Source organism: Gorilla gorilla, chromosome 10, assembly GCF_029281585.2.
Source record: "Gorilla gorilla gorilla isolate KB3781 chromosome 10, NHGRI_mGorGor1-v2.1_pri, whole genome shotgun sequence".
Classification (NCBI taxonomy): Eukaryota; Metazoa; Chordata; class Mammalia; order Primates; family Hominidae; genus Gorilla; species Gorilla gorilla.
This window is the reverse complement of record NC_073234.2, coordinates 128,808,213-128,835,715: the sequence shown is the minus strand read 5'-3', so window position 1 is coordinate 128,835,715 and position 27,503 is coordinate 128,808,213. Positions and strand designations below refer to the sequence as shown.

Sequence of the window (27,503 nt, the reverse complement as noted above, 5' to 3'; positions counted from 1 at the left end):
ACAAACTCAATTCAGAAAGTGTTTATTGGCCGGAGTTGTCGGAGAGCCAAAAGAAGCAGTCCAGGAGGGCTTCCTTCAGGAGGCAGCCAGCACAGTTGCACAGGGCAGCTTCCACTGCCATCCACCAGCACTGAGTCCTCCTCATCCAGACACAGGACTGTCCATGGGCCTCTCAGGGGTCTTTGGGGCCAGGATGGGACCCCTCAGATCTGGCCCAGGTGGGTTTTCAAAGCCTGCAGCTCTCGGCTGTTGATATTGTTGCCTCCACACACGATTACCACAACTGAAGTCAGGGAAGGGGGCAGGCAGCCCTCGGCCTGGAGCCTCCGCAGGAGGCCTGAGTAGATGGCTGCTAAGGCTGCCCCACAGGCAGGCTCCACCAGCATACGCTCATCATCTGCCAGGATCAGGGGGATGGAGAGAGGAAGGAAAGGGAAGAAGAACCACTCGGTGCTCAGCAGGCCCTGGGCACGGCAGATCCTTGCAGCCATCTCTCCAGCGAGTCAGCCATTCATCTGCTCTGCTGGCAATCCATCACTTGTCTCATGATCTCCCCATCCATCAGCCTGGCCTCCTATCCTTCCACCATCCACCTTTTATCTCTCTATCCATCCATCCATTCCTCTATCCATCATTAGACTATCTGTCCATCCATCAGTGTACCCATCCATCAACATATCCATCCATCCACCCATTCATAGCCATCCATCCATTCCTCTATCCATCATTTGACTGTCTGTCCATCCATCAACATGTTCATTAATCAATGTGTCTGTCCATTCATTCATTTCTATGCCATTCATCAATCCGTCACTTCATTATCCATCCATCTGTCCATCCATCCACTGTCCATCTATCCACTATCCACCTTTCCACTCACTCATATATTCATCCCTTCAATCAACAAACATCTATTGAGTGCCTACTACCTGCCATGCCCTATGCCAGGAAGGCCCTAGGGACACGTCAGGGACTAAGACACACCAGACCTCATGGGGCTCACATCAGTGATGCAGAGGGATAAGAACCAGGAGGTTATGAACACAGGGAGTGGTGCATTGGAGGTCCACAACCCAGGCAGGGTGGGGTGAGTGATCAAGGGAGGCTTCCTGAAGGAGGTGCTATGATGGCTGATAGCCCTCAGTCACATCAAACCAATAGGGAGCAGGGCCAGCCAGAGAGAGGAGCAGCATGTACAAAAGTCTGGGGGCTAGAGACAGCAAGATACACTCCTTCTTAATCCTCACCCCCTTCCATCTACTCGACGTGCACTTAGTGCACAGTAACTGCACACCTAGCCAGTGCCTGGTGCTGAGGATACAGATAAGACAGAACACACTCTTGCTAGAGGATGCAGGGACTTTGTGGGTCTCTGAGCCCAGGTGGAGGACAGGGATCACTCACCCAGGAGCTGCTGCACAGCGCTCACAGCCTCGGCATCCTCCACCACTTCAGAGTGAATCTTGCACACCTGCATGCACTCCAGGGCCCGAGCGGCCACCGTCTTGGCACCCAGGCTCTTGGCCACGCTGCAGAATAGAGCAGGGTGGGGCAGGGAGACCAGGGGCTCAGGGAAGAGCTGGTGAATCAGGTCTCTCCCCAGCCCCAGCCACCCCCTCCCATCCTGCCATGGGCTGGTTGGAACTCAGCATTATAAGTCACAGAGGAGGTGCTCAAAAATAGTGTGTCCTTGCCGGGCGCAGTGGCTCACGCCTGTAATCCCAGCACTTTGGGAGGCCAAGGTGGGCAGATCACCTGAGGTCGGGGAGTTCAAGACCAGCCTGACCAACATGGTGAAACCCCGTCTCTACTAAAAATACAAAATTAGCCGGGTGTGGTGGCACATGCCTGTAATCCCAACTACTTGGGAGGCTAAGGCAGGAGAATCACTTGAACCCAGCAGGTAGAGGTTGCAGTGAGCTGAGATCGCGCCATTGCACTCTAGCCTGGGAAACAGAGTGAGATTCCATCTCAAAAAAAAAAAAAATGCTCATCCACCAAGAACCTCAAAATGTGATCTTACTTGGAAATAGAGTCTTTGCAGATGTAATTAGTTAAATTAAGGTGAAATCATACTGGATTAGGGTGGGTCCTAAATTCAATGATCATGTTCTTTTTAAAATTTGTTGGCTTTGGGGGGTATGGGGGAGGACAGGGTCTTGCTAAGTTTCCCAGGCTGGAGCATGATGGCTATTCACAGGGACGATCATAGCACACGATAGCCTCAAACTCCTGGGCTCAAGCAAACCTTCCGTTTCAGCCTCCCAAGTAGCTAGGACTACAGGCGTGCGCCACCATGCCCAGGTAATTTTTGTATTTTTTTTAGTAGAGACAGGGTTTCACTATATGTTGGCCAGGCCGGTCTCAAACTCCTGACCTCAAGTGATCCACCTGCTTCAGCCTCCCAAAATGCTGGGATTACAAGCATGAGCCATGGTGCCTGGCCTACATTTTCAAACTTATTTGCAACACACATGGATTGCTTTTGTAATGATAAGTCAATGAAAGCTTGTTTTAAGAACTGATTAGGTTTAAATGAATCATATTCCTCATCTCCTTTTTCAGCACTGCCTTCTAACTCAGGTCCACTTTACTGTGGTTGGAGTCCCAGGACCAAGGACAGCCTTTTGGGTGCCCCCTGTCTCCACCGGCTGGGACTGGAAGGCCCTAGGACAGTGGCACCCCCACCCTCCAGCCCCTACAAATGTCCCCAGCCCTTACCCACCTGGTGATGTCTGGAAGTGTGACCAGCTTGCCGGCCGTGATGGCCGCATTGAAGCAGTGTGCCCCATGGGTCTCCATGGCAATGATGGGTACATGCTGCCAGCCCACCTCCAGCAGGCCAGCCACCACCCCGGCCAGGAGACCCCCACCGCCAACTGCCAGCACCAGGGCACCTGGTGGGGTCCTCAGCACTGCCTTCAGCTCCTGCACCAGGCTGGCGTGGCCTTTCCTGGGGAGGGCAGGTGAGAGGGAGAAGCAGAGTGAGGGAGGACCCCAGCCCAGATGGCTCCTGTGGTGGGGGAATTTACCAGGGCTGGGTTCTCTGCCCCCTCATATACATAAACCCCTCCCCACCATCCCCATCCCATCCACAGTGAGGGGAGAGGAAGTCCTGCAACAGTTACTTTGCTCAGCTTCATTCATTCTCTTTATTTTTATTTTTTTGGATAGAGTCTCACTCTGTCACCCAGGCTGGAGTGCAGGGGCACGATCTTGGTTCACTGCAACCTCCACTTCCCGGATTCAAGCGATTCTCCTGCCTCAGCCTCCCGAGTAGCTGGGACTACAGGTGCGCACCACCACGCCCAGATAATTTTTGTATTTTTAGTAGAGATAGGGTTTTGCCATGTTGGCCAGGTTGGCCTCGAACTCCTGACCTCAGGTAATCCACCCGCCTCGGCCTCCCAAAGTGCTGGGATTACAGGCGTGAGCCACCGCACCTGGCCTCGTTCATTTTCTTTATTATGTATTTGTTTGCTCATCCCTTCCCATCTCCATCAACCTCCCAGGCCCTTTCTTGGACATTATCGCAATTTAGCCCCCTCCCCAACTTTGCAAAGAGGCAATGGCAATGTGTGGTTAAGAGCGGACAAGTGTATCACTTGGGACCAGCCTGACTGCAGCCCTATGTATCTGCCACGTACTTAACTGTGTGATCTGGGGCAAGTTGTTTGACCTCGATGTGCCTCAGTTTCCTCACCTATGAAATGGGGATAATAGCACCCACCTCTAGGGCTTTGGGGAGGGTAAATGGAACAGTGCAGGAGGAGCCATTAGCCTGGTGCCTGGTCCCAAAGCACATATTCAGTAAAGGAGACTTGGTACTATCACTTCCATTTTACACACATAGAAACTGAGGCACAGGATCTGGGGTGCTTTGCACAAAGTCCCACAATTCACAAGGGGGCAGAAGTGGGATCTGAACCCATGTCTGCCTGGCTTTGAAGCCTCTTCTCCCCTCTGGGCCTCAGTTTCTCCTTCTGTCCAGTGGGAGGACCCTGACTCAGTGAGGGTCTCCCAGCTCTGGACTCCTGGGGAGAGGGGCGTCAGCCTTACCATATTAGGGGGTGGTCAAACGGGGGGACATTCTCCCAGCCGTCCCTCTTGGCCAACTCTTGCGCCCTCAGATTGGCCTCGTCCCAGACCTACAGAGAAACCAAGGGCCCTCAGAACAGCCGGAAGTGGGACTGCTATGGAGGCCGGAGCAGAGGCCCAGGATCTCCTTGGTGGCCCCAGGATCTAGTAGTCTGGGGACAGCCCTGCAGATGAGACCATATCTGGTGTGGGCCCAGAGGCCTCCTGAGAATTGGACAAGCACTTTCAGGCGGACAAACAGATGCCATGTGCTTTCCACAATACCCAAGGGACCTGTCCTGCTGCCACACTATGAAAACCAGGCCAGGCCAGCCAGGGAGGCTGGAAGCGGGTCAGCTCCAAGGTCAGCCACATGGTGCCCACTTCTAGCCAACCAGTAGGGGAGAAGCCCCCTAAAGTCAAACCCCAGATAGCAACTTGGTCACCATAGAGTGTGTCCGTGGAAACCAGCAATGGCCCAGCTGATGGCCTGCTAGTTGAGTTCAACCAGCCAGAGAGATGGCGCATAGGGCCGGCCCTGACCATGATGGACCCGAGGCAACCACAGCAGGGGTGAGTTTTCTCTTCTCACTGGCTTGGCCTCTGTGGCAGAGATCCAGGTCCCCTGCTCATTCACACACCATTGACAGGCTTTCTTCCCTTCCCTGACTCATTTCTACACTCCCTACCAATGCTTCCTGCAATCACCTCCCAAATAAACCACATGCACCCCAGTCTTCATTTCAGGGACTGCTTTTGGGAGAATCCAAACTAAGACAGCATTTCAGAGGGACCCCATGCCAGCCGATCTCAGCAGGAACCAGATACAGAAACTAAATGATAGACAATGGCCTCCTCTCCCAAGGGAGGGGTGGAGGGTCACAAGGGGGGCAGAAATAGCCCCTGCTCATCCTCAGGGACTCTGCAGTGCCCACTCTGTGCCCAGTTCTAGGTATGGGGACTCTTCAGCAGGAGAGAAGCCAAGAAATGGTCTCTGACTGCAAGGAATTTCCCATCTGGCTGAAGAGAGGAGTCTCATTCCCCTGAGTTACTGAAACAAAAAATACACTGTTGGTGTGAATGCAAATGAGTTCAGCTCCTATAGGAAGCAGTTTGGAGATTTCTCAAAGAACTAAAAATAGAATTACCATTTGACCCAGCAATCCCATTACTGAGTATCTACCCAAAGGAAAATAAACCATTTTACCAAAAAGATCTGCATTTGTGTGTTCATCACAGCAGTATTCACAATAGCAAAGACATGGAATCAACCCAGGTGCCCATCAATGGTGGATTGGATACAGAAAATGTGGTGCATATACATCAAGGAACACTACGCAGCCACAAAAAAAGATCATGTCCTCTGCAGCAACATGGATGCAGCTGGAGGCAATTATTCTAAGATAATTAACTTAGGGACAGAAAACCAAATACTGCATATTCTCACTTACAACTGGGAGTTAAACACTGGGTATACACATGGGCACAAAGATGGGAACGAGAGACACTGGGGACTCCAAAAGTGGGGAGAGAGAGAGAGTGGCAGAGGTTGAAAAATACCTGTCAGCTGGGCGCAGTGGCTCACGCCTGTAATCCCAGCACTTTGAGAGGCCGAGGCAGGCAGATCCTGAGGTCAGGAGATCCAGACCATCCTGGCCAACATGGTGAAACCCCATCTCTACTAAAATACAAAAAATTAGCCAGGTGTGGTGGCTTGCACCTGTAATCCCAGCTACTCAGGAGGCTGAGGCAGCGGAATCGCTTGAACCCGGACAGTGGAGGTTGCAGTGAGCCAAGATGGCGCCACTGCGCTCCAGCTTGGCAACAGAGCAAGACTCTGTCTCAAAAAAAAGAAAGAAAGAGACAGAGACAGAGAGAGAGAGAGACAGAGAGACAGAAAGAAAGAAAGAAAGAAAGAAAGAGAGAGAGAGAGAGAAAGAAAGAAAGAAAGAAAGAAAGAAAGAAAGAAAGAAAGAAAGAAAGAAGGAAAGAAAGAAAGAAAGAAACAAGCAAACAAACAAACAAACCTGTCAGCCAGGCACAGTGGTTCACACCTGTAATCCTAGCATTTTGGGAGGCCGAGGCAGGCAGATTACCTGAGGTCAGGAATTCGAGACCAGCCTGGCCAACATGGTGAAACCCTGTCTCTACTAAAAATACAAAAATTAGGCTGGGCGCTGTAGCTTACGCCTGTAATCCCAGCACTTTGGGAGGCCAAGGCAGGTGGATCACGAGGTCAGGAGTTCGAGACCATCCTGGCTAACATGGTGAAATCCCGTCTCTACTAAAAATACAAAAAAAAAAACAAAAAAAAAATAGCCAGGCGTGGTGGCTGTAGTAGCTGGCCTGTAGTCCCAGCTACTCGGGAGGCTGAGGCAGGAGAACGGTGTGAACCCGGGAGGCAGACCTTGCAGTGAGCCGAGATTGTACCGCTGCACTCCAGCCTGGGCAACAGAGTGAGACTCGTCTCAAAAAAAAAAAAAAAATTAGCTGGGTGTGGTGGTGGGTGCCTGTAATCCCAGCTACTTGGGAGGCCAAGGCAGGAGAATTGCTTGAACTTGGAAGGCGGAGGTTGCAGTGAGCCAAGATCATGCCACTGCACTCCAGCCTGGGAGATAGAGTAAGACTCTGTCTCAAAAAAAAAAACAACTACCTGTTGGTACTATGTTCACTACTTGGACGACAGAATCATTAGAAGCCCAAACCTCTCCATCATGAAATATACCCATGTAACAAACCTGCACATGTATCCCTGAATCTGAAATTAAAACTAAAGAAAAAAATAGATTCAAATCCGTGTAGCGCTTGACATCTCTCACCTGTAGGGCCCCAAGCAGCCTCCTCTCTGGCTCCTCTCCTGCATTGCCCCAGAGCAGGCAGAGTAAAAATCCAACCAGGTCCCTCCCCTGCTCAAACTCCTTTCATGCTTCCCTAGTGCTCTCGGGTGGAAACACATTAGCTTCACCTACAAGCCACCCTGCCTGATGGAGCAACTCTGCCCCTCTTCAGCCTCACCTTTCACCATCCCTCCCCCCATGCTGGGCTCAGCCTGAATGCACCGTGCTCATCCACACCACACCTTCACCCACATCTTTTCCTCTGTTCACAATCAGATCATTCCCTCCCTTTTCTCCACTGTGGGGACTCAGATTTCTCCTTCAATACCCAACCCTGGGGACCCTTGTTGGGAGCCTGTCCTGGATCCTTTCCCCAAATCTAAGGCACAGCCCATTGGTTTGACCACTGCCCAATTCTCCACTGCCTCCCTCTGTTAGAATCATACACCTACACCTTGCCATGTGGCTTAATAGTTACTATTTTTAGAGACATGCTCTTACTATGTTGCCCAGGCTGGCCTCAAACTCCTGGGCTCAAGTGATCCTCCCAACTCAGCCTCCTGAGTAGCTGAGACTACAGGTGCACGCCACAGTGCCCAGCTTTTTTATCTATTTATTTATTTATTTTATTTTTGCCATGTGGCTTTGCTGTTCTTCTCACTAGAGTGAGTGGAGCGCATGTCCCCTCCCCACTGATGTTGGTCTCAGCTGTGTGACTTGCTCTGGCCAACAGCATATGGCAGAACTGACAGTGTAACAGTTCTGGGCTGAGGTCTTAAGAGCCATCATGCGTTTCTTCTCACCCCTCTTGCCATTGCCCTTGAGAAGAATGTGCCCCCAGTGGCCACTGGCTGGGGAAGACACAGGGGACATCTGCAGACCTTAATCCTTCCCCACATTCTGAAGCAGAACCACCCTAACCCTCCCACAGACCCAAAGCATCGGAAACAAATGTTTCTTATAAGCTGCTGCTATTTGGGGGCTGTTTGTTATGCAGCATTACCAAGCAACAGTAGCTGATTAAAACAACACACCTTCTCTCTGACTTCCTTGGTGCCCTGTGCTTCCCCCGTGGCAACACTTTTCACACTTTGTTACCATCATCTGGTTACCTGTGTGTCTCCTCATAATAATCTCAAATTTATGAGTGTAAAGACCATGTCTTACTATCTCTGTGTTTCTAGAATGTCTAACATAGTAGGCACTGAATATGTGCTCAATGAATATCTGATGGATGGAAGGATGGATGGATGGATGGATGGAAAGAAGGGAGAGAGGAGAGAGAAAGGGTGATGTGTGGAAGGATGGTTAGATGGATGAATAAATGGAAGGAAGGAAGGAGAAAAGAAGGAAGGAAGGAGAGAAAGAATGAAGAAAGGAAGGAGGGAGGGAGGGAGGGAAGAGGGAAGGAGGGAAATAATGAAGGAAGGAAAGAAGAAGAGAGGGAGGGAAGGAAGGACAGAAGAAAGGAAAGAAACTATACACGGGAAGTATTTGGGACCAGCTTTAAGGTACCATAGTTTGGCTTTTAGTTTTAATTTCGAGAGGTTTAAAAATCTGTTTCCATTATTTGAATGATTTTTTTCCTTCTTCACAGAAGGAAAGACAGATTTTGTATCTGTGTCTCTATTTCTTTGGTAACAAAGGGAACCGGTGATATCTTTCTCAGTGGATACCATTTCTATTGGGGTGGTCTCAGAATGAGAACTAATGCTGCCATCATCTTGATACTTCTTATCTTATCTAACAGCAAAAATGTTAAAAGTAGATAATACCAGGTGCTGGTGAGGACATAAGGAGACAGACAGTCTCCTGTTCATCGTCAGCTTCCCATTTGTCTTGGTTCACACATGAGGGGTACTTCTCAGGGTGGGCAGAGGAAAGTTGGGAGATCCCAGCCCTCAACACCCATCCCACCTCAATCCCCCCTCAGCTCAGCTATCCTGAGAGAGGACTGGGTCCCACCCACAGCTCATCGAAAGGAAAAGGAGACAGGACGTCTTAGGGGTGGGGTGAGGTGAAGGAGAGCAGCCCACCCAGATGGTTCTCCCCTTCCCAGCGCCCTTACCTTTCCAGTCAGCTGAACCTCAGCCCCCTCCCCCTGCAGCCTCCGCACCACCTGCAGGGAGGTGCTCTCGGGGAGCACGATGGTGGCAGGAATGCCCAGCTTCCTAGCAGCATAGGCAGCAGCGATGCCCGCATTACCCCCTGTGCAGAAAGGAGGAAAGGGGCAGTGGGCAGAGCTGCATTGGCCTTTGATATGCCTTCCCCTCCCCCTCCATATCCCTTCAGAGTCACTCGTCCCCAACATTCATATGCCCCATTGACTCCTGCCTCCACTCAAGAGGGGGACACATAATCTAGGTTGAGCCAATCAGAACCTAATCCCCCAACCCATGATTGGTTCAAGGATGAAGACGCCACCCAAGCGGGGCCAAAAAAAAAAAAACAATTCCAGGATTGAGGCGAGGCATTGAGAAGGGGTGCTCCCTTTTCCCTAGGGTTGGGAGGCTGGTAGGATGCAAGGCTGGAATTCCTGGTGGCCATCTTGCTACCATGAGGCCCACCTAAAAATATAGCTAATATGCAGGAAAGCAAAGCCCAGAGAAGGAGAGACAGAGAGGAGAGCTCCTGGATCCCCCTGTGCCTGAAAGCCACTTATCCCAAGAATTTTCCATTCTTAGAGCCTGTAGCTTAAACCTATATGAATTGGGTTTCTGGCACTTGCTACCACCATGAGTCCTGAACTATGGGAGAAGGCTAGGATGGGATCTACACAGTAGTCATCTCATCAAGGACCTTGATGAGGCTGGGCCTTTAAGAGGAGACCAACCCTGGACATGTACTGCCGCTCCAGCCTATTCCTCCTCCCCCCAACCTCTGCCCATGAAACAAAAAAAGGTGGGGTCACCTGAGGAGCACACCAGGTGTCTGCATCCCTTCTTGGCCATCTGGGAAGAGAAGGAATGGGGTTAGGGGCTAACCCAAGCAGGTGTCATGAAGGCCTATGTGGAATGGCGTTAGAGTCTCCCCATCCCACTCCGACTTCGCCTTTACCCCTCATCCTGCCCACAGCCCTGCCCTCACCTCTCCCCTCCCATCTGCACGAGTTCATGTTTCCCCTCCTGCCCGAACCCGTCCCCAGCCCACACCCCTCACTCTTCCCTCCCTCCTGCACAACCTCACTTCTCCCCTCCTTCCCACACACCCTCACCTCCTGGCAGAAATGCCCAATGCCCCGAATCTTGAAGGAGCCGCTGGGCTGCACATTCTCACACTTGAGGAAGACAGGCATGCCCGCCACCTGGGACAGCGCCCAGCTCTCCAACAGAGGTGTGACCACGTGAAAGGGCTCCTGCTTGGCACGCTCTGCCACAGGGCCGTCCATTCTGGAGACCAGGTAGACAGCCTGCAGGAGGACACAAAGTCACCACCCAGGCAGTCCCCATCAAGAGTTCCCTTAACCAGGACAGGGAGGGGAAGGTGGAGAAAGCCCTTGGCTTAGGTGCCCTTCACTTCATCCAGCTGCTGAGCTGTGAGACCCCCGTCAAGTATCTGTGACTCTCTGGGCCTCAGTTTCCCCATCTGGTCAAAGAAGTTTGGCCTGGGGTCCTTTCATTCCATAAGTGTGGCTGTGCTGGGGATGTAGAAAGTGGCCAATATATGGTGAGAAATGAATGAGAGAGTGGGAGATTCATTCCTCAGTCAAAAAATACTTATTCAGCACCTACTATGTGCCAGGCATTTCCAGGTTTGGGGACCCACGAGTCATAAAAAACCTCCCACTAGGAAAAGTCGCAGAATTTCAAATAGGAGTGACTTGCAGAGGGTATGGGGTGTTATTTTAGCAAGAGCAATCATGAAAGACATCTCTCAGGAGGAAAACTGTAAAAACGTTTGTTATGGAAAATGTAAACATAGCAAAAGTATTGAGAACTGTATAAAGACCTTCAGCTGGCAGGGGCACAGCGGCTCACGCTTGTAATCCCAGCATTTTGGGAGGCCAAGGCAGGCAGATCACTTGAGGTCAGGAGTTCAAGACCAGCCTGGCCAACAAGGTAAAACCCTGTCTCTACTAAAAATACAAAAATTAGCCAGGCACGATGGTACACACACTTGTAATTCCAGCTACTCAGAAGGCTGAGGCAGGAGAATCACTTGAACCTGGGAGGCGGAGGTTGCAGTGAGCCAAGGTTGTGCCACTGCACTCCAGCCTGGGTGACAGAGCGAGAATCCATCTCAAAAACAAACAAACAAACAAAAACCCTTCATCTTCAGCAATCAACTCATGGTCTAACTCGCTCCCCTATCGGTGCCCACTCCCCCTTCCTGTATCATTATTTACCCCTTAATTACTATTATTCTTTTATATTATTTCACCTGTAAATATTTCAGCATGTCTCTCTGGAGGTAAAGAACTTGTGTTTTTGAGACAGAGTCTCACTCTGTCACCCAGGCTGGAGTGCAGTACTGTAATCACAGCTTTCTGCAGCCTCGACCTCTCAGGCTCAAGCAGTCCTCCCACCTCAGCCTCCTGAGTAGCTGGGACTACAGGCGCACATCATCACGTCTGGCTAATTTTTGTACTTTTTTGTAGAGATAGGGTCTCACTATGTTGCCCAGGCTGGTCTCAAACTCCTAGGCTCAAGGGATCCTCCTGCCCCAGCCTCCCAAACTGCTGGGATTACAGGCGTGAGTCACTGCATCTGGCCTAAGAACTCCTTTTTTATATGTAACCATATGGTTTCATGACTGTACATACATTTGTTCAAACACATTGAATTCTATACTTAAAGTGGGCTAATTTTATTTTATGTAAATTATACCTCACAGAGGCTACTTTTTTAAAAAATGTAATCGCAATACTATGATCACATCTAAAAATATAATTTTTTCATGTCATCAAATATCTGTTAATTGTTCACATTTCAAATCATCCCATTAAATATGATCAGTGGCTGATTCTGTGGTTGGTTGTGGTTTGGGGTTTTTCACGGTTTGAATCAGGATGCAAATCAGATCCGTGCATTTTGATTGGCTGAGGGGTCTTTTAACTCTGTCTCCATCTATACGTTCTTGAAAGGGGAACTTTGAAATGGATGACAGGAAGAGAGCCAAAAGGAAAAGTTCCTACAGAGAACAGCAGCCAGGACCACCTCGAGGGAGAAATGCACTTTGGGGTGCCGCGGATGCAGACAGAAGGGATTTGGGGCAGGAGGTGAGGGTAGGAGGTGAGGGCGGAGAGGTGGACAAGGGTGCCAGCAGGGGGTTCCCGCCCACGGAGAGGAGTTTGGTTGTTATTCAAATTCTACCTGCAATGGAAAGGCATTGGGAGGTGGTGGTGGAGGTGGTGGTGGTGGTGGTCGTGGTGTTTTGAAAGGGAGTCTCGCTCTTGCCCAGGCTGGAGTGCAGTGGTGCAATCTCTGCTCACTGCACCCTCTGCCTCCCGGGTTCAAGCGATTCTCCTGCCTCAGCCTCCCGAGTAACTGGGACCACAGGCACACGTCACCACGCCTGATTAATTTTTTGTATTTTTTGTAGAGACGGGGTTTCACCATGTTGGCTGGTCTCAAACTCCTGAGCTCAAGTGATCTGCCCATCTTGGCCTTCCGAAGTGCTGGGACTACATCCGTGAGCCACCGCGCTCTGCCCATTGAGAGGTTTGAAGCCAAGGAGCTATGTGTGAATGGACCAGTGGGCAAGGACGAAAAGAAGAGATGGAGGAAATGAGAGGGAGGAAAAATAGTAGAGAAAAAAAAAGGAAAAAATACAGCCAGCTCCTCTTGTCCCAAGCAGAAAAGCAATGGGCCAGTCTCCACCATTCCATTATTGGCCGCTAGGGGGAGCGCTGCAACTTCCCCTGCCCACTCACAAACCTAACCTTCTTGTCCACCCTTAAGTCATGGCTGGGGTTCCAAGATCAGAGAGATCGGGGTCTCTTGGCCCTGAGTTTGACCCCACGCCCTTGTCAGAATAGCCTTGAGAATCCTCAGGGCCCCCTCGGGCAGGGCACAGCCTGAGCCACCTCTTCCCAGTCCCATCCTGGGCACCTCTCAGCTTGGGGCATCAGGGGAAAGAAGCCCATGGGTCATCACTGATCCCCAAATGCCGCATACCCCAGCCTGGGCCTCAGCTCAACCCTGGACCCCAAGAGCACAGGCTTTGGGGTCGACCAGAAGCAAAAGTTAGAAACCAGCTCCGACTTCCTGGCTGTGTGACCCAAGCAAGTGTCACAACCTCTCTGTGCCTGTTTCCCCTTCTCTAAAATGGGGATAAAAACAGTCCCCAACTCACAGGTTGTGGTGTAAATTAATAAGAATAACATTGGCCAGGTGCAGTGGCTCATGCCTATAATCCCAGCACTTTGGGAGGCTGAGGCGGGTGGATCCCTTGAGGTCAGGAGTTGAAGACCAGCGTGGCCAACATGGTGAAACCCCGTCTCTACTAAAAATACAAAAATTAGCCAGGTGTGGTGGTGCACACCTGTAGTCCCAGCTACTTGGGAGGCTGAGGTGGGAGAATTGCCTGAACCTGGGAGGTGGAGATTGCAGTGAGCCAAGATCTCACCACTGTTCTCCAGCCTGGGCAACAGAGTGAGACTGTCTTTAAAAAAAAAAAGAGAGAGAATAACATCTGTCATTTGTTGAGTCCCTATTATGTGCCAGTCATCGGCTGAGTCCTCTGGAGACGTTATCTCACTGATACCTTGTGTCATGCTTTGAGCATGGTGACCTGCTCACCCTTACTTTAGCATGTTTACAGGGCACCTACAAGATGCAGGCCCTGACCTAGCAACAGGGGATACCACTGTGGACAAGATAGACATCAACCTTGGAGCTGAATTATAGCCTGATGAGGAAATGGGCGCTTAACAAATAACTGCATAGACAAACAAAATAATCAGAAATGTTGAAAACTTCTAAGAGGGAAACACGCATATAGGGAGTCCTAAAGAGAAGAACAAGGGGACCTACTTTGGGTGTGGAGGTCAGGAAAGACCTCTTAGAGGAAGTGACCATTAAAACTAAGAACTGAGACAGGGCGTGGTGGCTGATGCCTGTAATCCCAGCACTTTGGGAGGCCGAGGCAGGCAGATCACCTGAGGTCAAGAGTTCAAGACCAGCCTGGCCAACATGGAGAAACCCCGTCTCTACTAAAAATACAAAATTAGCCAGGCATGGTGGTGCATGCCTGTAATCCCAGCTACTCGGGAGGCTGAGGCAGGAGAATTGCTTGAACCTGAGAGGCGAGGTTGCGGTGAGCCGAGATCGCGCCATTGCACTCCAGCCTAGAGAGTAAGAGGGAAACTCCATCTCAAAAAAAATAATAAAAAATAAAAAATTACACCCGAAAAATGAGAACCAACCAACCACACAACAAACTGCAAGAAGAGCGTGTACATGGCAGGATTATTGTGAGGATTCAATGAGCCTGCATGGTAAGGGCACCCATGTTGGGTGTCTGTCCACTTGGAATTGGGTCTCTCTTCCTTTTTGGTGAAATCTCCAGATTTTTCCCCTGGGGATCCTGGGATTGTCAGGATGAACTCCCCCTACTCCATAATCCTTCCTCTTTCTTGTTTTTTTGGTGTTTGTTTTAGAGACAAGGTCTCACTCTGTTGCCTGGGCTGGAGTGCAGTGGCACGATCATGGCTCACTGTAACCTCGAAGTCCCGGGCTCAAGCAATCCTCCCATCTCAGCTTCCTGAGTAGCTGGAACTGTAGACATGCACCACTGTATCCGGCTGATATTTTAATTTTTATAGAGATGCAGTTTTGCTGAGTTGTCCAGGCTGGTCTTGAACTCCTGGCCTCAGGTAAATCTCTTGTCTCTGTCTCTCAAAACACTAGGATAACAGGTGTGAGCCACCTGTTGGCTCACAACAGATGAGTCATTAACTCACCATTGACTCCATTTTATAAACAGTGAACCTGAGGTCCAGAGAGATTAAGTAACTTATCCAAGGTCACACAGTTAGAAACAGCATAGCCAGAATTCACAGCAGGCAGTGTCTTTGGCATCTGTGCTATTAACCGCGATGCTATACTTTCTCTAATATACTAGTGTTATCGTTACTATTATGAAAGCTGCAGGCATCTAATATTTATTGCCAATTGTCCTTTGGAACCAAATGCTCCTGGCTCAGTTTCCAGGCTTCCCCAGCCCTCTTGGTTATACTGACTCACAAGAGGACAGTAGGCATCAGTTAAATGAAAAAGCCCCAAGTTGCCAACAGCCTTATCAACCCCAGACCCCATCAGGCACCTGAGGTCTGGGACTGAGCTGTCTTGGCCCAGGGACACACAGCTCTTGTCCCGTATGGCAGCCACCAGGGCTGAAATGGGGGACCTGGGTCTCCCTGCTGTGGAATAACCCAGGGGAAAGCAGGGGGCTCAGGCTCAGGTCCCAGTCATGCCAACCTTGGCCAAGTCACTTTTGTCACTGGGCCTTACCTGTCACATCTATGAGTTGAGGTAAGGACCACAAGGGCTGTCCACCTCACTTGTCCCCGAAGCCTTTCCCCAGAGGCCACCTTGGTGGCACTCCACAGCCAAATCCCTGGTGCCAGGGCTGGGACACCTCGGGCTGGCCCCTTGGCTGGCAGAATGCCCAACCCTGCCCCTCTGGCAGGCAGAACCCACTCTCGCCCTTCAGGGTCCCCAGCACAACACTTTCTTCTGCAGGGCACCCTGAATTCAATCGACATTCCCAGGAGGGCCTAGACCACGCTCAGCCCCTCTCACTTCCACCTGCTCAGCTTGGACTTTGCCCAAAGCCTCCCAAACTCCTGCAGCCTCTCATCAGCCTCTCATTCACACACACACTGAGCCCCAGGGGCCCCAGCTGGCCCCAGACCCCTTACCTCCCTGCCCAGCTATCCCAGACCAGCGTGGCCCCAGCTCCCGCCCTTCAGCCTGCCCGGGAACCAGCTCTTTCCAGGAACCGGCTCTGTCCAGCTTCAGGCAGCTTCCGGCAACCTTGGCCCCTCCTCCTTTATTAAAGAGAAAGCTCCAGACCCTAAGCCTCCGGGTGAAGACGGAGGAGGAGAGGGGATGAGAGCAACCCTCACTGCTTTCCCGGGCACTGCCTATGACTCATGCACCACCCTGTCTCATTTGACAGATGAGCAAACTGAAACTCAGAAAAGGGAACTTATTTGGCCAAAGCTTCCCAGACAGCAAGGGGCAGAGACAGCCTTTACCCCTGGCCCTGGGCCATCTCTTCCGGGATGCAGGCATCTCCATGTCTTCTCATTTTAGGTCTAGTGATTGTCCCGGATGCTGAACCACTGTTGGGGTCAGCTTAGGTCTGGGATGGGAAAACAAGGACAAGGGAACTTTTTTTTTTTTTTTTTGAGACGCAGTTTCATTCTTGTCCCCCAGGCTGGAGTGCAATGGTGTGATCTCGGCTCACTGTTACCTCCGCCTCCTGGATTCAAGAGATTCTCCCACTTCAGCCTCCCGAGTAGCCAGGTTTACAGGCACCCACCACCACGCCCAGCTAATTTTTGTATTTTTAGTAGGGACGGGGTTTGACCATGTTGGCCAGGCCAGTCTCGAACTCCTGTCCTCAGGTGATCTGCTTGCCTCTGCCTCCCAAAGTACTGGGATTACAGGTGTGAGCCACTGCACCTGGCCAAGGAAACAATTATTATAATTATTATTTGTGACATGGAAGAGGTATATTTTTGTCTGAAGCACCTCTCCGTCTCGGATATTTTACACGCAGCATGAGAACCCAAGCAATTATTTGCTACTCAAATGAATGACTGACCATTCATTCATTCATTAAATGTTTATTGGACACCTACTATGTGCCAATCCCTGGACCTTTGGCCTCAAACAAAATAGCATGTCCTCTGCCTTCACAAAGCCCTCGGGGTCATTAGAGAGCACTTATTAGTGCTATCAGATGTTAGCAGCTGGCAGGGTGGGGCAGGGCTGTGGAACCCAGAGCAGGCACCCTGCCTGGCCCTGGGGGGCTGGGGAGGCTTCCTGGAGGAGGGGAAGTCTGAGTGGAGCGAGGAGTCAGGCACAGGGAGTGCAAAGGTCTGGAAATGAAAAACATGGTATATTCCAGGGTCAGGGAAGTATCCAATGGGGCTGGGAGGGAGAAGGCAGGGGTGGGGAAGCAAGTGGGGTTGAGGCTGGAGATGTGGGCAGAGATCAGAGTCCACAGGAATGCCTGTACCAATCCAGAGTTTGGACCTTACCCAGGGGCACTAGGGAGCCACAGAAGGTGGGGGGAATGACATGGTCAAATTCATGTCTTGTCTCTGCACCATCTCACTGGGTGAACCTGAGCAGCTCATGCCCATCTCTGGGCCTCAGTTTCCCTATGTGGAAAGTGGGAACAGGAAGACCTGGCATCACAGATGTTGTGTGTCCTTCTTGGGCTGTTTCTGATCTCCCCAGGTTTGATGATTAACTCCCAGCCACTTGGGGTTAGATGGAGCTGCTTGGCCGTGATCCTTAATGTGGACTCTGGCAAGTTTCTACCCATCCTCACTTTAGACACACAGCCATCCTTGTTGGGTGCCTTGTCCTGGACTGGGCACTGGGGACACAGATGTGATAAAATCTAGTTTGTGCCTTGAAGTGGCCCCCAGCATGGAGGGGAGAGGAAGACACCCAATTCGGTAGCAACAATAACACCTCCTAAGATGACAGAGGGCAGAAAGTCCCCATAGGGTAGCTGGGGATGGGGCAAGATCAGGGAGGGCTTCTTGAAGTAGGCAGAGACTCAGCACACAGCTCAGACTTTGACAAGAAGCAGACTAGCTGCATTTAGTGCATGTCTACTGTACACCAACACATGCGTGCTGTCCAGCATATCCCACACTGTTTGTTTGTTTGTTTGTTTGTTTGTTTGTTTTACAAACGAGGTCTCACTGCGCTGCCCAGGCTGATCTTGAACTCCTGACCTCAAGCAATCCTCCTACCTTAGCCTCCCAAAATGCTGGGATTACAGGCAACAGCCACTGCGCCCAGCCCCCAAAGGTTTTTTAATAGTTGGCAATCTATTTCTGTGTGCATTAGGAAAGATGTGTGTATGTATGTCAGTATATATATACGTGTATACATATGTATGTGTATGTATATGTAAAATATCAGACCCATAGTTTCATGGATATGATGGCTTAGGAAGAAGCTAAGGTAGGTATTAAAGTTTAAAAATGGAGCCTCTTTAAAAAATATATTAATTGGCCAGGCATGGTGGCTCACGCCTGTAATCCCAGCACTTTGGGATGCCGAGGCAGCTGGATCACCTGAGGTCAGGAGTTTGAGCATGGCCAATGTAGTGAAACCCCATCACTACTAAAAATACAAAAAGCTAGCTGGACATGGTGGTGGGCGCCTGTAATCCCACCTACTCGGGAGGCTGAGACAGGAGAATCACTTGAACCGGGGAGGTGGAGTTTGCAGTGAGCCGAGGTCGTGCTATTGCACTCCAGCCTGGGCAACAAGAGCGAAATTCCGTCTTAAAAAATATATATAAATATATATATATGTGTGTGTGTATATATATGTATATAAATATATGTATTTGTATATTATATATTTATATAAATATATATTTGTATATTATATATATTTATATAAATATATATTTGTATATTATATATATGTATATAAATATATATTTGTATATTATATATATGTATATAAATATATATTTGTATATTATATATGTATATAAATATATATTTGTATATTATATATGTATATAAATATATATTTGTATATTATATATGTATATAAATATATATTTGTATATTATATATTTATATAAATATATATTTGTATATTATATATTTATATAAATATATATTTGTATATTATATATATTTATATAAATATATATTTGTATATTATATATATTTATATAAATATATATTTGTATATTATATATTTATATAAATATATATACTTGTATATAATATATATATGTATATAAATATATATACTTGTATATAATATATATATTTGTATATAAATATATATATTTGTATATAAATATATATATATTGTATATAAATATATATATATTTGTATATAAATATATATATATTTGTATATAATATATATATATTTGTATATAAATATATATGTATATAAATATATATATGTATATAAATATATATGTATATAAATATATATATTTGTATACATATATATGTATATAAATATATATATTTGTATACAAATATATGTATATAAATATATATGTATATAAATATATATATTTGTATACAAATATATGTATATAAATATATATGTATATAAATATATATATTTGTATACAAATATATGTATATAAATATATTTGTATATAAATATATATGTATATAAATATATATATGTATATAAATATATATATTTGTATATAAATATATATATATTTGTATATAAATATATATATTTGTATATAAATATATATGTATATAAATATATATATTTGTATATAAATATATATGTATATAAATATATATATTTATATAAATATATATATTTGTATATAAATATATATATTTGTATATAAATATATATATGTATATAAATATATATATTTATATATAAATTATTAGTAGCAATAATAGTAGTAGTAGTTTCTGGCATGAACAAGCAGCATGCCTAGTAGTTAAAACACAGACCTGCAGCCAGGCTCTGATACAAATACTTGTTCTGCCACTTTCTCGCTGTGTGACCTTGTGACCTTTTGTAAGTCACTTAACCTCTCTGTGCCTTGTTCCCTCAAATGTAAAATGGGGATAAAACACTACTTCCCTAGTACAGTGGATGTGAGGATCAAATGCATTAATGCAGGAAAATATTAGGACAGTAGTTAGTGCTCTGTGTTCGCTGCTGTTGCTTTTGCTTTATCTTGTTTTGTTTTTTGAGACAGAGTCTCACCATTCACTCTGTCACCCAGGCTGGAGTGCAATGGCGCAATCTTGGCTCACTGCAAACTCTGCCTCACGGGTTCAAGGGATTCTCCTGCCTCAGCCTCCTAAGTAGCTGGGATTACAGGCTTGCACCACCACGCCTGGCTGATTTTTGTATTTTTAGTAGAGACAGGGTTTCACCATGTTGGCCAGGCTGCTCTCAAACTCCTGACCTCAAGTGATCTATCTGCCTTGGCCTCCCAGAGTGGTGGGATTATAGGCATGAGCCACCGTGCCCAGCTGCTATTGTTTTGTATTGCTAATATAAAAGAGGTGATGGGACAATATGGCGAAAGTTGCAAAGGTGGCACGTGAGTGTTCGAAGTACCATGATGTCATTATATTACAGAATGCTAACAACTACCTGGAAAAGTAAGTATTATAATAAACCCTACATTGTGGAAATAGGGCCAGAGAGGCCAAGTCGCTTTCCCAAGGTCACACAGCAGTAGCAGAGCCAGGGCTCAGACCCAGAGGGACGAGGCTCCAGAGCTCCTGGCTTGGGTGACAAAGAGGATGGGCTGGGGAAGCCACGTGGCTGCATTGGAGAGCAGATGAGGCTGGAGAGGTGGGCCAGGTCACTGACCTGTCCCCACCAGAGCCATGTTCGTCAGCCAGCCCCTGTCCCTGACACCTTGGGCCGCGAAACACCCACCCTGGCCAGTCCCCTGGGTTATTCATTAAGCTTCATTACACCATCCTCACCCCTGGCTGACCTTCCTGTTCCCAGGGCAAGGGAATTGCGTGGAGAAGAGGGACGAAGCCTCTGACGCCTGAGATTAGCCTTTCCTTTCCCGATTTGCAGATTTAACCCTGGACTCTTCGTCATACGCTTCCCAAGGCCGAAGGCTTAGTTCCCCTAAATGGCAAAAGAGCTGAGGCTCAGGCAGCCCCAGCTAGTAATAACTGTGCTGGAATTCGGGTGCAGGTCTCCCAACACCCAATACAACAGAGCATCTTACCTAAGTTCTCAGACTCATCAACCCTGGCCAAGATGACAAATCACTGGAGCACTGGAGACCAGAGAGGGTCTCACACTGGGAGGTCACATTCCCCCTGGCTGGAGCTGGGGCACACTGTCCTCTGTAAAGGGACATGGCTCTATGTGTCTCACTGTCCTAACCTCTCCCTACTGCAGCCCCAACACCTAACCGCCCCTTGATTGACCCCTTGTAAGTGTTTACCTTTGAGACCTTTATACAGAGGAACTTTCCCTCTGTCCTCTTGCCCTTGAAAAGGAAAGGAATCAGTGATCAAGGGAGAAGCTGAAGCACAGAAAGGTTAAGTAACTTGCTCCAGCTTGCCCAGCAAATAGGCCATGGGACCAATCTTCCAGGGACCCCACATCCAACCTGGATGCTCTTGTCCCAACAGATAGAAATTCATAGCCACAGCGTCTGAGCTGAAAGAATTCACAGAGGCCGAAACCGCCTTTGCAAAGAATATGACAGTGAGAAGTTCAGCCCGGCGTACTCCAGCCTGCTTCTAGCCTCATGGGCTGGCCATCCTCATTCCCAGGTGTAGGCCAAGCCAACCATGGGAGGAATTCTTTTTTCTTTGAGACAGGGTCTCACTCTGTCACCCAGGCTGGAGTGCAGTGGCACGATCACAGCTCACTGCAGCCTCAATCTCCTGGGCTCAAACAATCCTCCCACCTCAGCCTCCAGAGTAGCTGGGACTACAGGTGTGTGCCCACCAATTTCATTTTTATTTTTATTTTTTAGAGACAGAGTCTCCCTTTGTTGCCCAGGCTGGTCTCGAACTCCTGGCCTCAAGCAATCCTCCCACCTTGACCTCCCAAAATGCTGAGATTATAGGTGTGAGCCACCATGCCTGGCCCACCATGAGAATTTAATTTAATTTATAGTTTAACTTTGAAGCAAAGTCAGTCACGGTGGTTCACACCTGTAATCCCAGCACTTTGGGAGGCTGAGATGGAAGGATCGCTTGGGCCAGGAGTTCAAGACCAGCCTGGGCAACATAGTGAGACCCTGTCTCTACAAAAAATAAAAATTAGCCAGGCATGATGCACACCTGTAGTCCCAACTCTTAAGGAGGCTAAGGTGGGAGACTCACTTGAGCCCACAAGGTGAAGGCTACAGTGAGCCATGATCATGCCACTGCACTCCAGCCTGGGCAACAGAGTAAGACTCTGTCCCAAAAAAAAAAAAAACAAAGCTAACCCCCTCCTTGCTCAGGGACTGAAATCACTTTTGTAAAACTAATAAAAGATCATGAAATTGAGATTATGAAAGGGGCTTGAATTCTGCTACAATCTAAGTGCAATCTCTGTAATCCCTTACTGTTTAACAGTCATGTGAGGGCTGAGAGTGGTGGCTCACGACTATAACTTTAGCACTTTGGGAGGCTGAGGTGGGAGGATTCCTTGAGCCCAGGAGTTCAAAGCCAGCCTGGGCACCATACTGAGACCCCATCTCTACTAACAGAAAAAAACATGAGCTGGGTGTGGTGGCACAGCTGTAGTCCCAGATACTCAGGAGGCTGAGGCAGGAGGATCCCTTGAGCTCAGGAGTTCAAGGCTGTGGTGATCTGTGATCGCACCACTGTACTCTAGCCTGGGCAACAGGGTGAGACTCTGTCTCAAAAAAAAAAAAGAGAGAGTCATATGACCAGAGGTCACAAGATTTGTGACTTCCCCAATTACTCCTATAGAAACATTGCTATTATAGAACCTTAGATTGGTCTTTTGAGATGTTTTTCAGACTTTTGCATTCTGGTAATTGACTGACCTCCCAGCCCCCCAGACCTAGGACTCATGACTCAACCGGTATCTGATGACAAGTGCCCCACCTGGAGGTGGACTCACCCCATATTCCCCAACCTCAGCACTACTGATATTTGGGGCCGGATCATTCTTTGGTGTGAGCGGCAGTCGTGTGCACTGCAGGAGATCACGTTACATCTTCCAGTCCTGTGCATAGCAGCCGCCCTGGCCTCCACCCACCAGATGCTAATAGCACCCTCTATCCCAGGCTTGACACCCCAAAATGTCTCCAGACATTGGCCAATGCCCACACCCGGGTTGCAAAATTGCCCCACTTTGACAACCACTGTCCTTGAGTAGGGGGTCTGGGGTGGAGCCTTACTTGCACAGGGGATAGAAAAAGTGGAGGGTGTGCAGAAAGCGCCCATCCTGCAAAAGGAAGGGCAGAAGGCAAAAAACATTCCAGGGGCCTTATCAAGCACTGAGTCTTTAGAACATTTGGAGTGCTTTTGCATTTAGAATGATGAATGCGTGAAAACTGGGTAGTAAGAAAGCTGGGCAAGCGGTGGAAACACATACTGGCTTAGAGCAGGTATAAGGGGCTAACAGAAAGATCTCAGAGGGCCCTTCCTCCGGAAGAGAGGGGCCATATGCCCAAATGCACTTTTTTGTGTGTGTTTTTTGTTTTTTTTGAGTTGGAGTCTCACTCTGTCACCGAGGCTGGAGTGCAGTGGTGTGACCTTGGCTCACTGCAGCCTCCACCTCCTAGGTTCAAGCAATTCTCCTGCCTCAGCCTTTTGAGTAGCTGGGATTACAGGCATATGGCACCACGCCCAGGTAATTTTTGTATTTTTAGTAGAAAAGGATTTTCATCATGTTGGCCAGGCAGGTCTCAAACTCCTGACCTCAGGTGATCCGCCTGCCTAGGCCTCCCAAAGTGCTGGGATTACAGACATGAGCCACCACCTGCAGCCACTGTATGCACTTTGAGCAAGGTCTCCCAGAGCTCATCAGTCACGATCATTACAAGAGCCCACTGTCAGAGCTACTGCAATGCTCCCCAGCCCCATGCCTGCACAGCACGGGTGATCATTTAGCATTTTTCCTCTTCTTCTTCTTATGCTTCTCAGATATTTTGTTTGATCATTTCACTTGGTAATGAATTAACCGATGTTTATTGAGCACTTACCTTATGCCAGGCACTGTTCTAGGCACTGGGAATTCAGCAGGAAACAAAACAGGCAAAAACCCTGCCCTCCTGGAGCTCACAGTCTAGTGGGGTGCAGTTGGAGTTGGGGAACAGGCACTAACCAGGGAAATGGCGGGTAAGATAATGGCAAGTGCTACCAAAAAAAAACAAAAACAGGCTGTGTGGTTTTCAATAGAGGGACCAGGGAAGTCCTCTCTGTGAAGGTGACATGTAAGTAAATATTTACAGGAGGTAAGGGGGTGAGACACCCTGATATCTAGGGGAAGACAGAGACAGGCAGGAAAGGTCAGGTGCAAAGGCCCTGAGGCAGGAGGGTGCCCCAAGTGCAGCAGGAACAGCAGAGAGGCCAGTGTGGCTGCAGTAGAATGAATGGAGGGGACAGTCGGGGAGGAAGAGGACAGAAAGAGAATGGAGCCGCATCACGCAGAGCCTTGGAGGCTGAAGCACCGTCAGGACTTCAGCTTTTATTCCAAGTAAGAAGGGAGCCATGGGAGGCTCTTGAGCAGAGCAGCAATGTGACCTGACTCCAGCAGAATAGGATCCCTCCAGCTGCTGTGTGGGGAATCAGCTGCCAGGGACCCCACTGCGGAACTCCTGCAAGGGTCCAGGCACAGGACTCAGGGGCTTGAAGCAGGGTGGCGGCAGCAGACCTTGGTGAGAAGTGGTCACATTCTGGGTATTTTGAAGGTAAGGCCACCTGGCCTTCCTGCTGCAGCAGGTGCAGTGCATGTGACAGAGAAAGACACATCAAGACGTTTGGGGCCAGGTGCGGTGGCTCACGCCTGTAATCCCAGCACTTCGGGAGGCTGAGGTGGGCGGATCACCTGAGGTCAGGAGTTCGAAATCATCCTGGCCAACATGGTGAAACTTAATCTCTTAATCTCTACTTAAAATGCAAAAATTAGCCAGGTAGGGTGGTATGCACCTGTAATCCCAGCTACTTGGGAGGCTGAAGCAGGAGAATCGCTTGAACCTGGGAGGCCGAGGCTGCAGTGAGCCAAGATCGCGCCACTGTACTCCAGGCTGGGCAACAGAGTGAGACTCCATCTCAAAAAAATAAATTAATTAAATTAAATTTTAAAATAGCAGCTGCTATTCTTTGAGTCCTTACTCGGTGCCTGGCCCTAGGCTGCCATTATCTATAAGACTCACAATACCTAGTAGCTATCATCGTTCCCATCTCTCCAGGCAGGAAACTGAGGCTAAGGGAACTTAGGTGACCACCACCCCAAGGTCACACAGCAGGGTAGCAGTTTCAGCCTGAGGTCTGAGACCTTAGTTAACCACGAGACTCAGGAGCTGGCTGCACTGGCCAGGGAGGGCAAACAGAGGTGAGAGCTGCCTGTCCTCCCGAGCTATGAAAACAACCGTCAGAATCCCCACCTCCTGCCACAAAGGACAGGCTGATCTGGCCATCCCCCGGGACACTTCCCTGGAGGGTATGATGTAACTGATCCAGGAAGTGGAGATGACAGAGGCACTTGACAAAGCTCCCTGGCGGGACTCCACCATCCTCCTCCTAGGATTTCAGGCTTGTTTTAGATGGAGCTGGGCCTCAGTTTGTCCATCTGCGAAATGAGCAGAAGGTGACTTGCACTTTCCTTGTTGCTTCCCAAGACTTTTTTCTTTCTTTTTTTTTCCCCTCCCTTTTTTGAGACAGAGTCTCCCTCTGTCACCCAGGCTGGAGTGCGGTGGTGCGATCTCGGCTCACTGCAAGCTCCACCTGCCAGGTTCAAGTGATTCTCCTGCCTCAGGCTCCTGAGTAGCTGGGACTACAGGCATGAGCCACCACACCCGGATAATTTTTTGTATTTTTAGTAGAGATGGGGTTTCACCATGTTGGTCAGGCTCATCTTGAACTCCCAACCTCAGGTGATCTGCCCACCTCGGCCTCCCAAGGTGCTGGGACTACAGGCTCACCCAGTCATCCAAGACCTTTTAAGGGAAAACTAGGTAAGAGAAGAGCACCCTTGTGCTCCAGCACCCAGAGCTACAGACATGAATGCCCTAATGCCCTCTTAAGCACCAGAAAATAAAAATGACCATCTCTATTTTTTTTTTTTTTCTGAGACAAAGCCTCTCACTCTGTTCCCCAGGCTGCAGTGCAGTGGTACAATCTCGGCTCACTGCAGCCTCGAACTCCTGGGCTCAAGCGATCCTCCCACCTCAGTCCCCCAAGTAGCAGGGCTGCAGGCACTTGCCACCAAGCCTGGCTAATTTTTTTTGTATTTTTTGTAGAGACAGGGTCTTGCCATGTTGCCAAGTCTGGTCTCCAACTCCTGGGCTCAAGTGGTCCACCCGCCTCGGCCTCCCAAAGTGCTGGGATTACAGGCGTGAGTCACCGCGCCTGGTCCAGCCATCACCTCTTGAGTGCTGACTATGTGCTGGGAACTGTCCTTACAGCTTTACATCAATTAAGCTACTTAAGCCTCATAACAAATCTCAGAGGTGGAAACTACTCTTAGTTGAAGAAACCAAAGCACAGAAAGGTTAAGTGACTTGTTCAAGGTCACATAGCAAGTTGATGGCAGAGGTTGGATTTGAACTTGGGCCTGTCCGACTGCACAGCCCATGCTGTCCACCACAAGGTTACACAGCCTCTCAGGGAAGTGACTTGCTTGCTGTCTGGAAATGAACAAGCCTGGGATACTACAATCACAGGTATGAACTAATCCCTCTGAGGTTCGAGCCTTTCCCTGAGACCCCTCCAGCAGCTGGTGGACTGGTCAGAATGCCCCTATCACGTGGCCTCTCTAACTGGTTCTGCCCCCATTCTCCCCAGAGTGACCTAGGGCAAGCCCCTAGTCCTCTTAGGTTCTCAGTCAGCCCATCCACGTGACGGGACAAAGAAACACACATGTACGGCATGTGTAGGGTTTTTTGTTGTTATTGTTGTATATTTAAAAATTAAGAGGTTGCCAGGCTCAGTGGTTCATGCCTGTAATCCCAGCACTTTGAGAGGCCAAGGCGGGTGGATTTGTTGAGCCCAGGAGTTCAAGGCCAGCCTGGGCAACATGGTGAAACCCCGTCTCTATAAAAACATACAAAAATTAACTGGGCGTGGTGGTGCACACCTGTAGTCCCAGCTACTTGAGAGGCTGAGGCAGGAGGATCACTTGAGCCTGGGAGGCTGAGGCTGTGGTGAGCCGTGATGGTGCCACTGCACTCCAGCCTGGGCAATAGAGTGTGATCTTGTCTCAAAAAGAAAAAATGAATATGTACTCAGAAAGCAAATGTCCGTGAATTGATGAACAGATAATCAACATGTGGCTTATCCATAGGATGGAATAATACTATTCATGAGAAGGAATGGAGGACTGGTACGTGCTGCGATGTGGATGAATCGTGAAAACGTGCCACCAGTGAAAGCAGCTGGACACAAAAGCCCACACATTGTGTGATTCCATTACACCAAATGACACAAGAACAGGGCAGCTGGGCACGGTGGCTCACGCCTGTAATACCAGCACTTGGGAGGCCGAGGCGAAGGATCACTTGAGGTCAGGAGTTCGAGACCAGCCTGGCCAACATGGTGAAACCCTGTCTCTACTAAAAATACAAAAATTACCTGGGCATGGTGGTGCACACCTGTAATCCCAGCTATTCGGGAGGCTGAGGCAGGAGAATCACTTGAACCTGGGAGGTGGATGTTGCAGTGGGCCAAGACTGCGCCACTGCACTCCAGCCTGGGTGACAGAGTAAGACTCC

The 27,503-nt window shown here is 48.8% G+C and overlaps 1 protein-coding gene across 2 annotated transcripts; it reads right to left on the bottom strand.

Annotated features, from left to right (window-relative positions):
- Positions 1-6: 6 nt before the first annotated feature.
- On the bottom strand, positions 7-15,885 carry SDSL (serine dehydratase like). 2 transcript variants are annotated; one of them, XM_004053945.5, is made up of 8 exons: positions 15,778-15,885; positions 10,129-10,323; positions 9,826-9,865; positions 8,983-9,122; positions 4,060-4,148; positions 2,726-2,953; positions 1,405-1,529; positions 7-397 (listed from the first exon to the last, which is right to left on the bottom strand). In XM_004053945.5, the coding sequence occupies exons 2-8, from the start codon at positions 10,300-10,302 to the stop codon at positions 204-206; spliced, it is 990 nt and encodes a 329-aa protein (XP_004053993.1). In that variant the 5' UTR covers positions 10,303-10,323; positions 15,778-15,885; the 3' UTR covers positions 7-203. The 2 variants fall into 2 exon arrangements, with proteins under 2 accessions (XP_004053993.1, XP_055215168.1); XM_055359193.2 differs by having other exon boundaries at positions 15,368-15,875.
- Between the last annotated feature and the right edge of the window lie 11,618 nt (positions 15,886-27,503).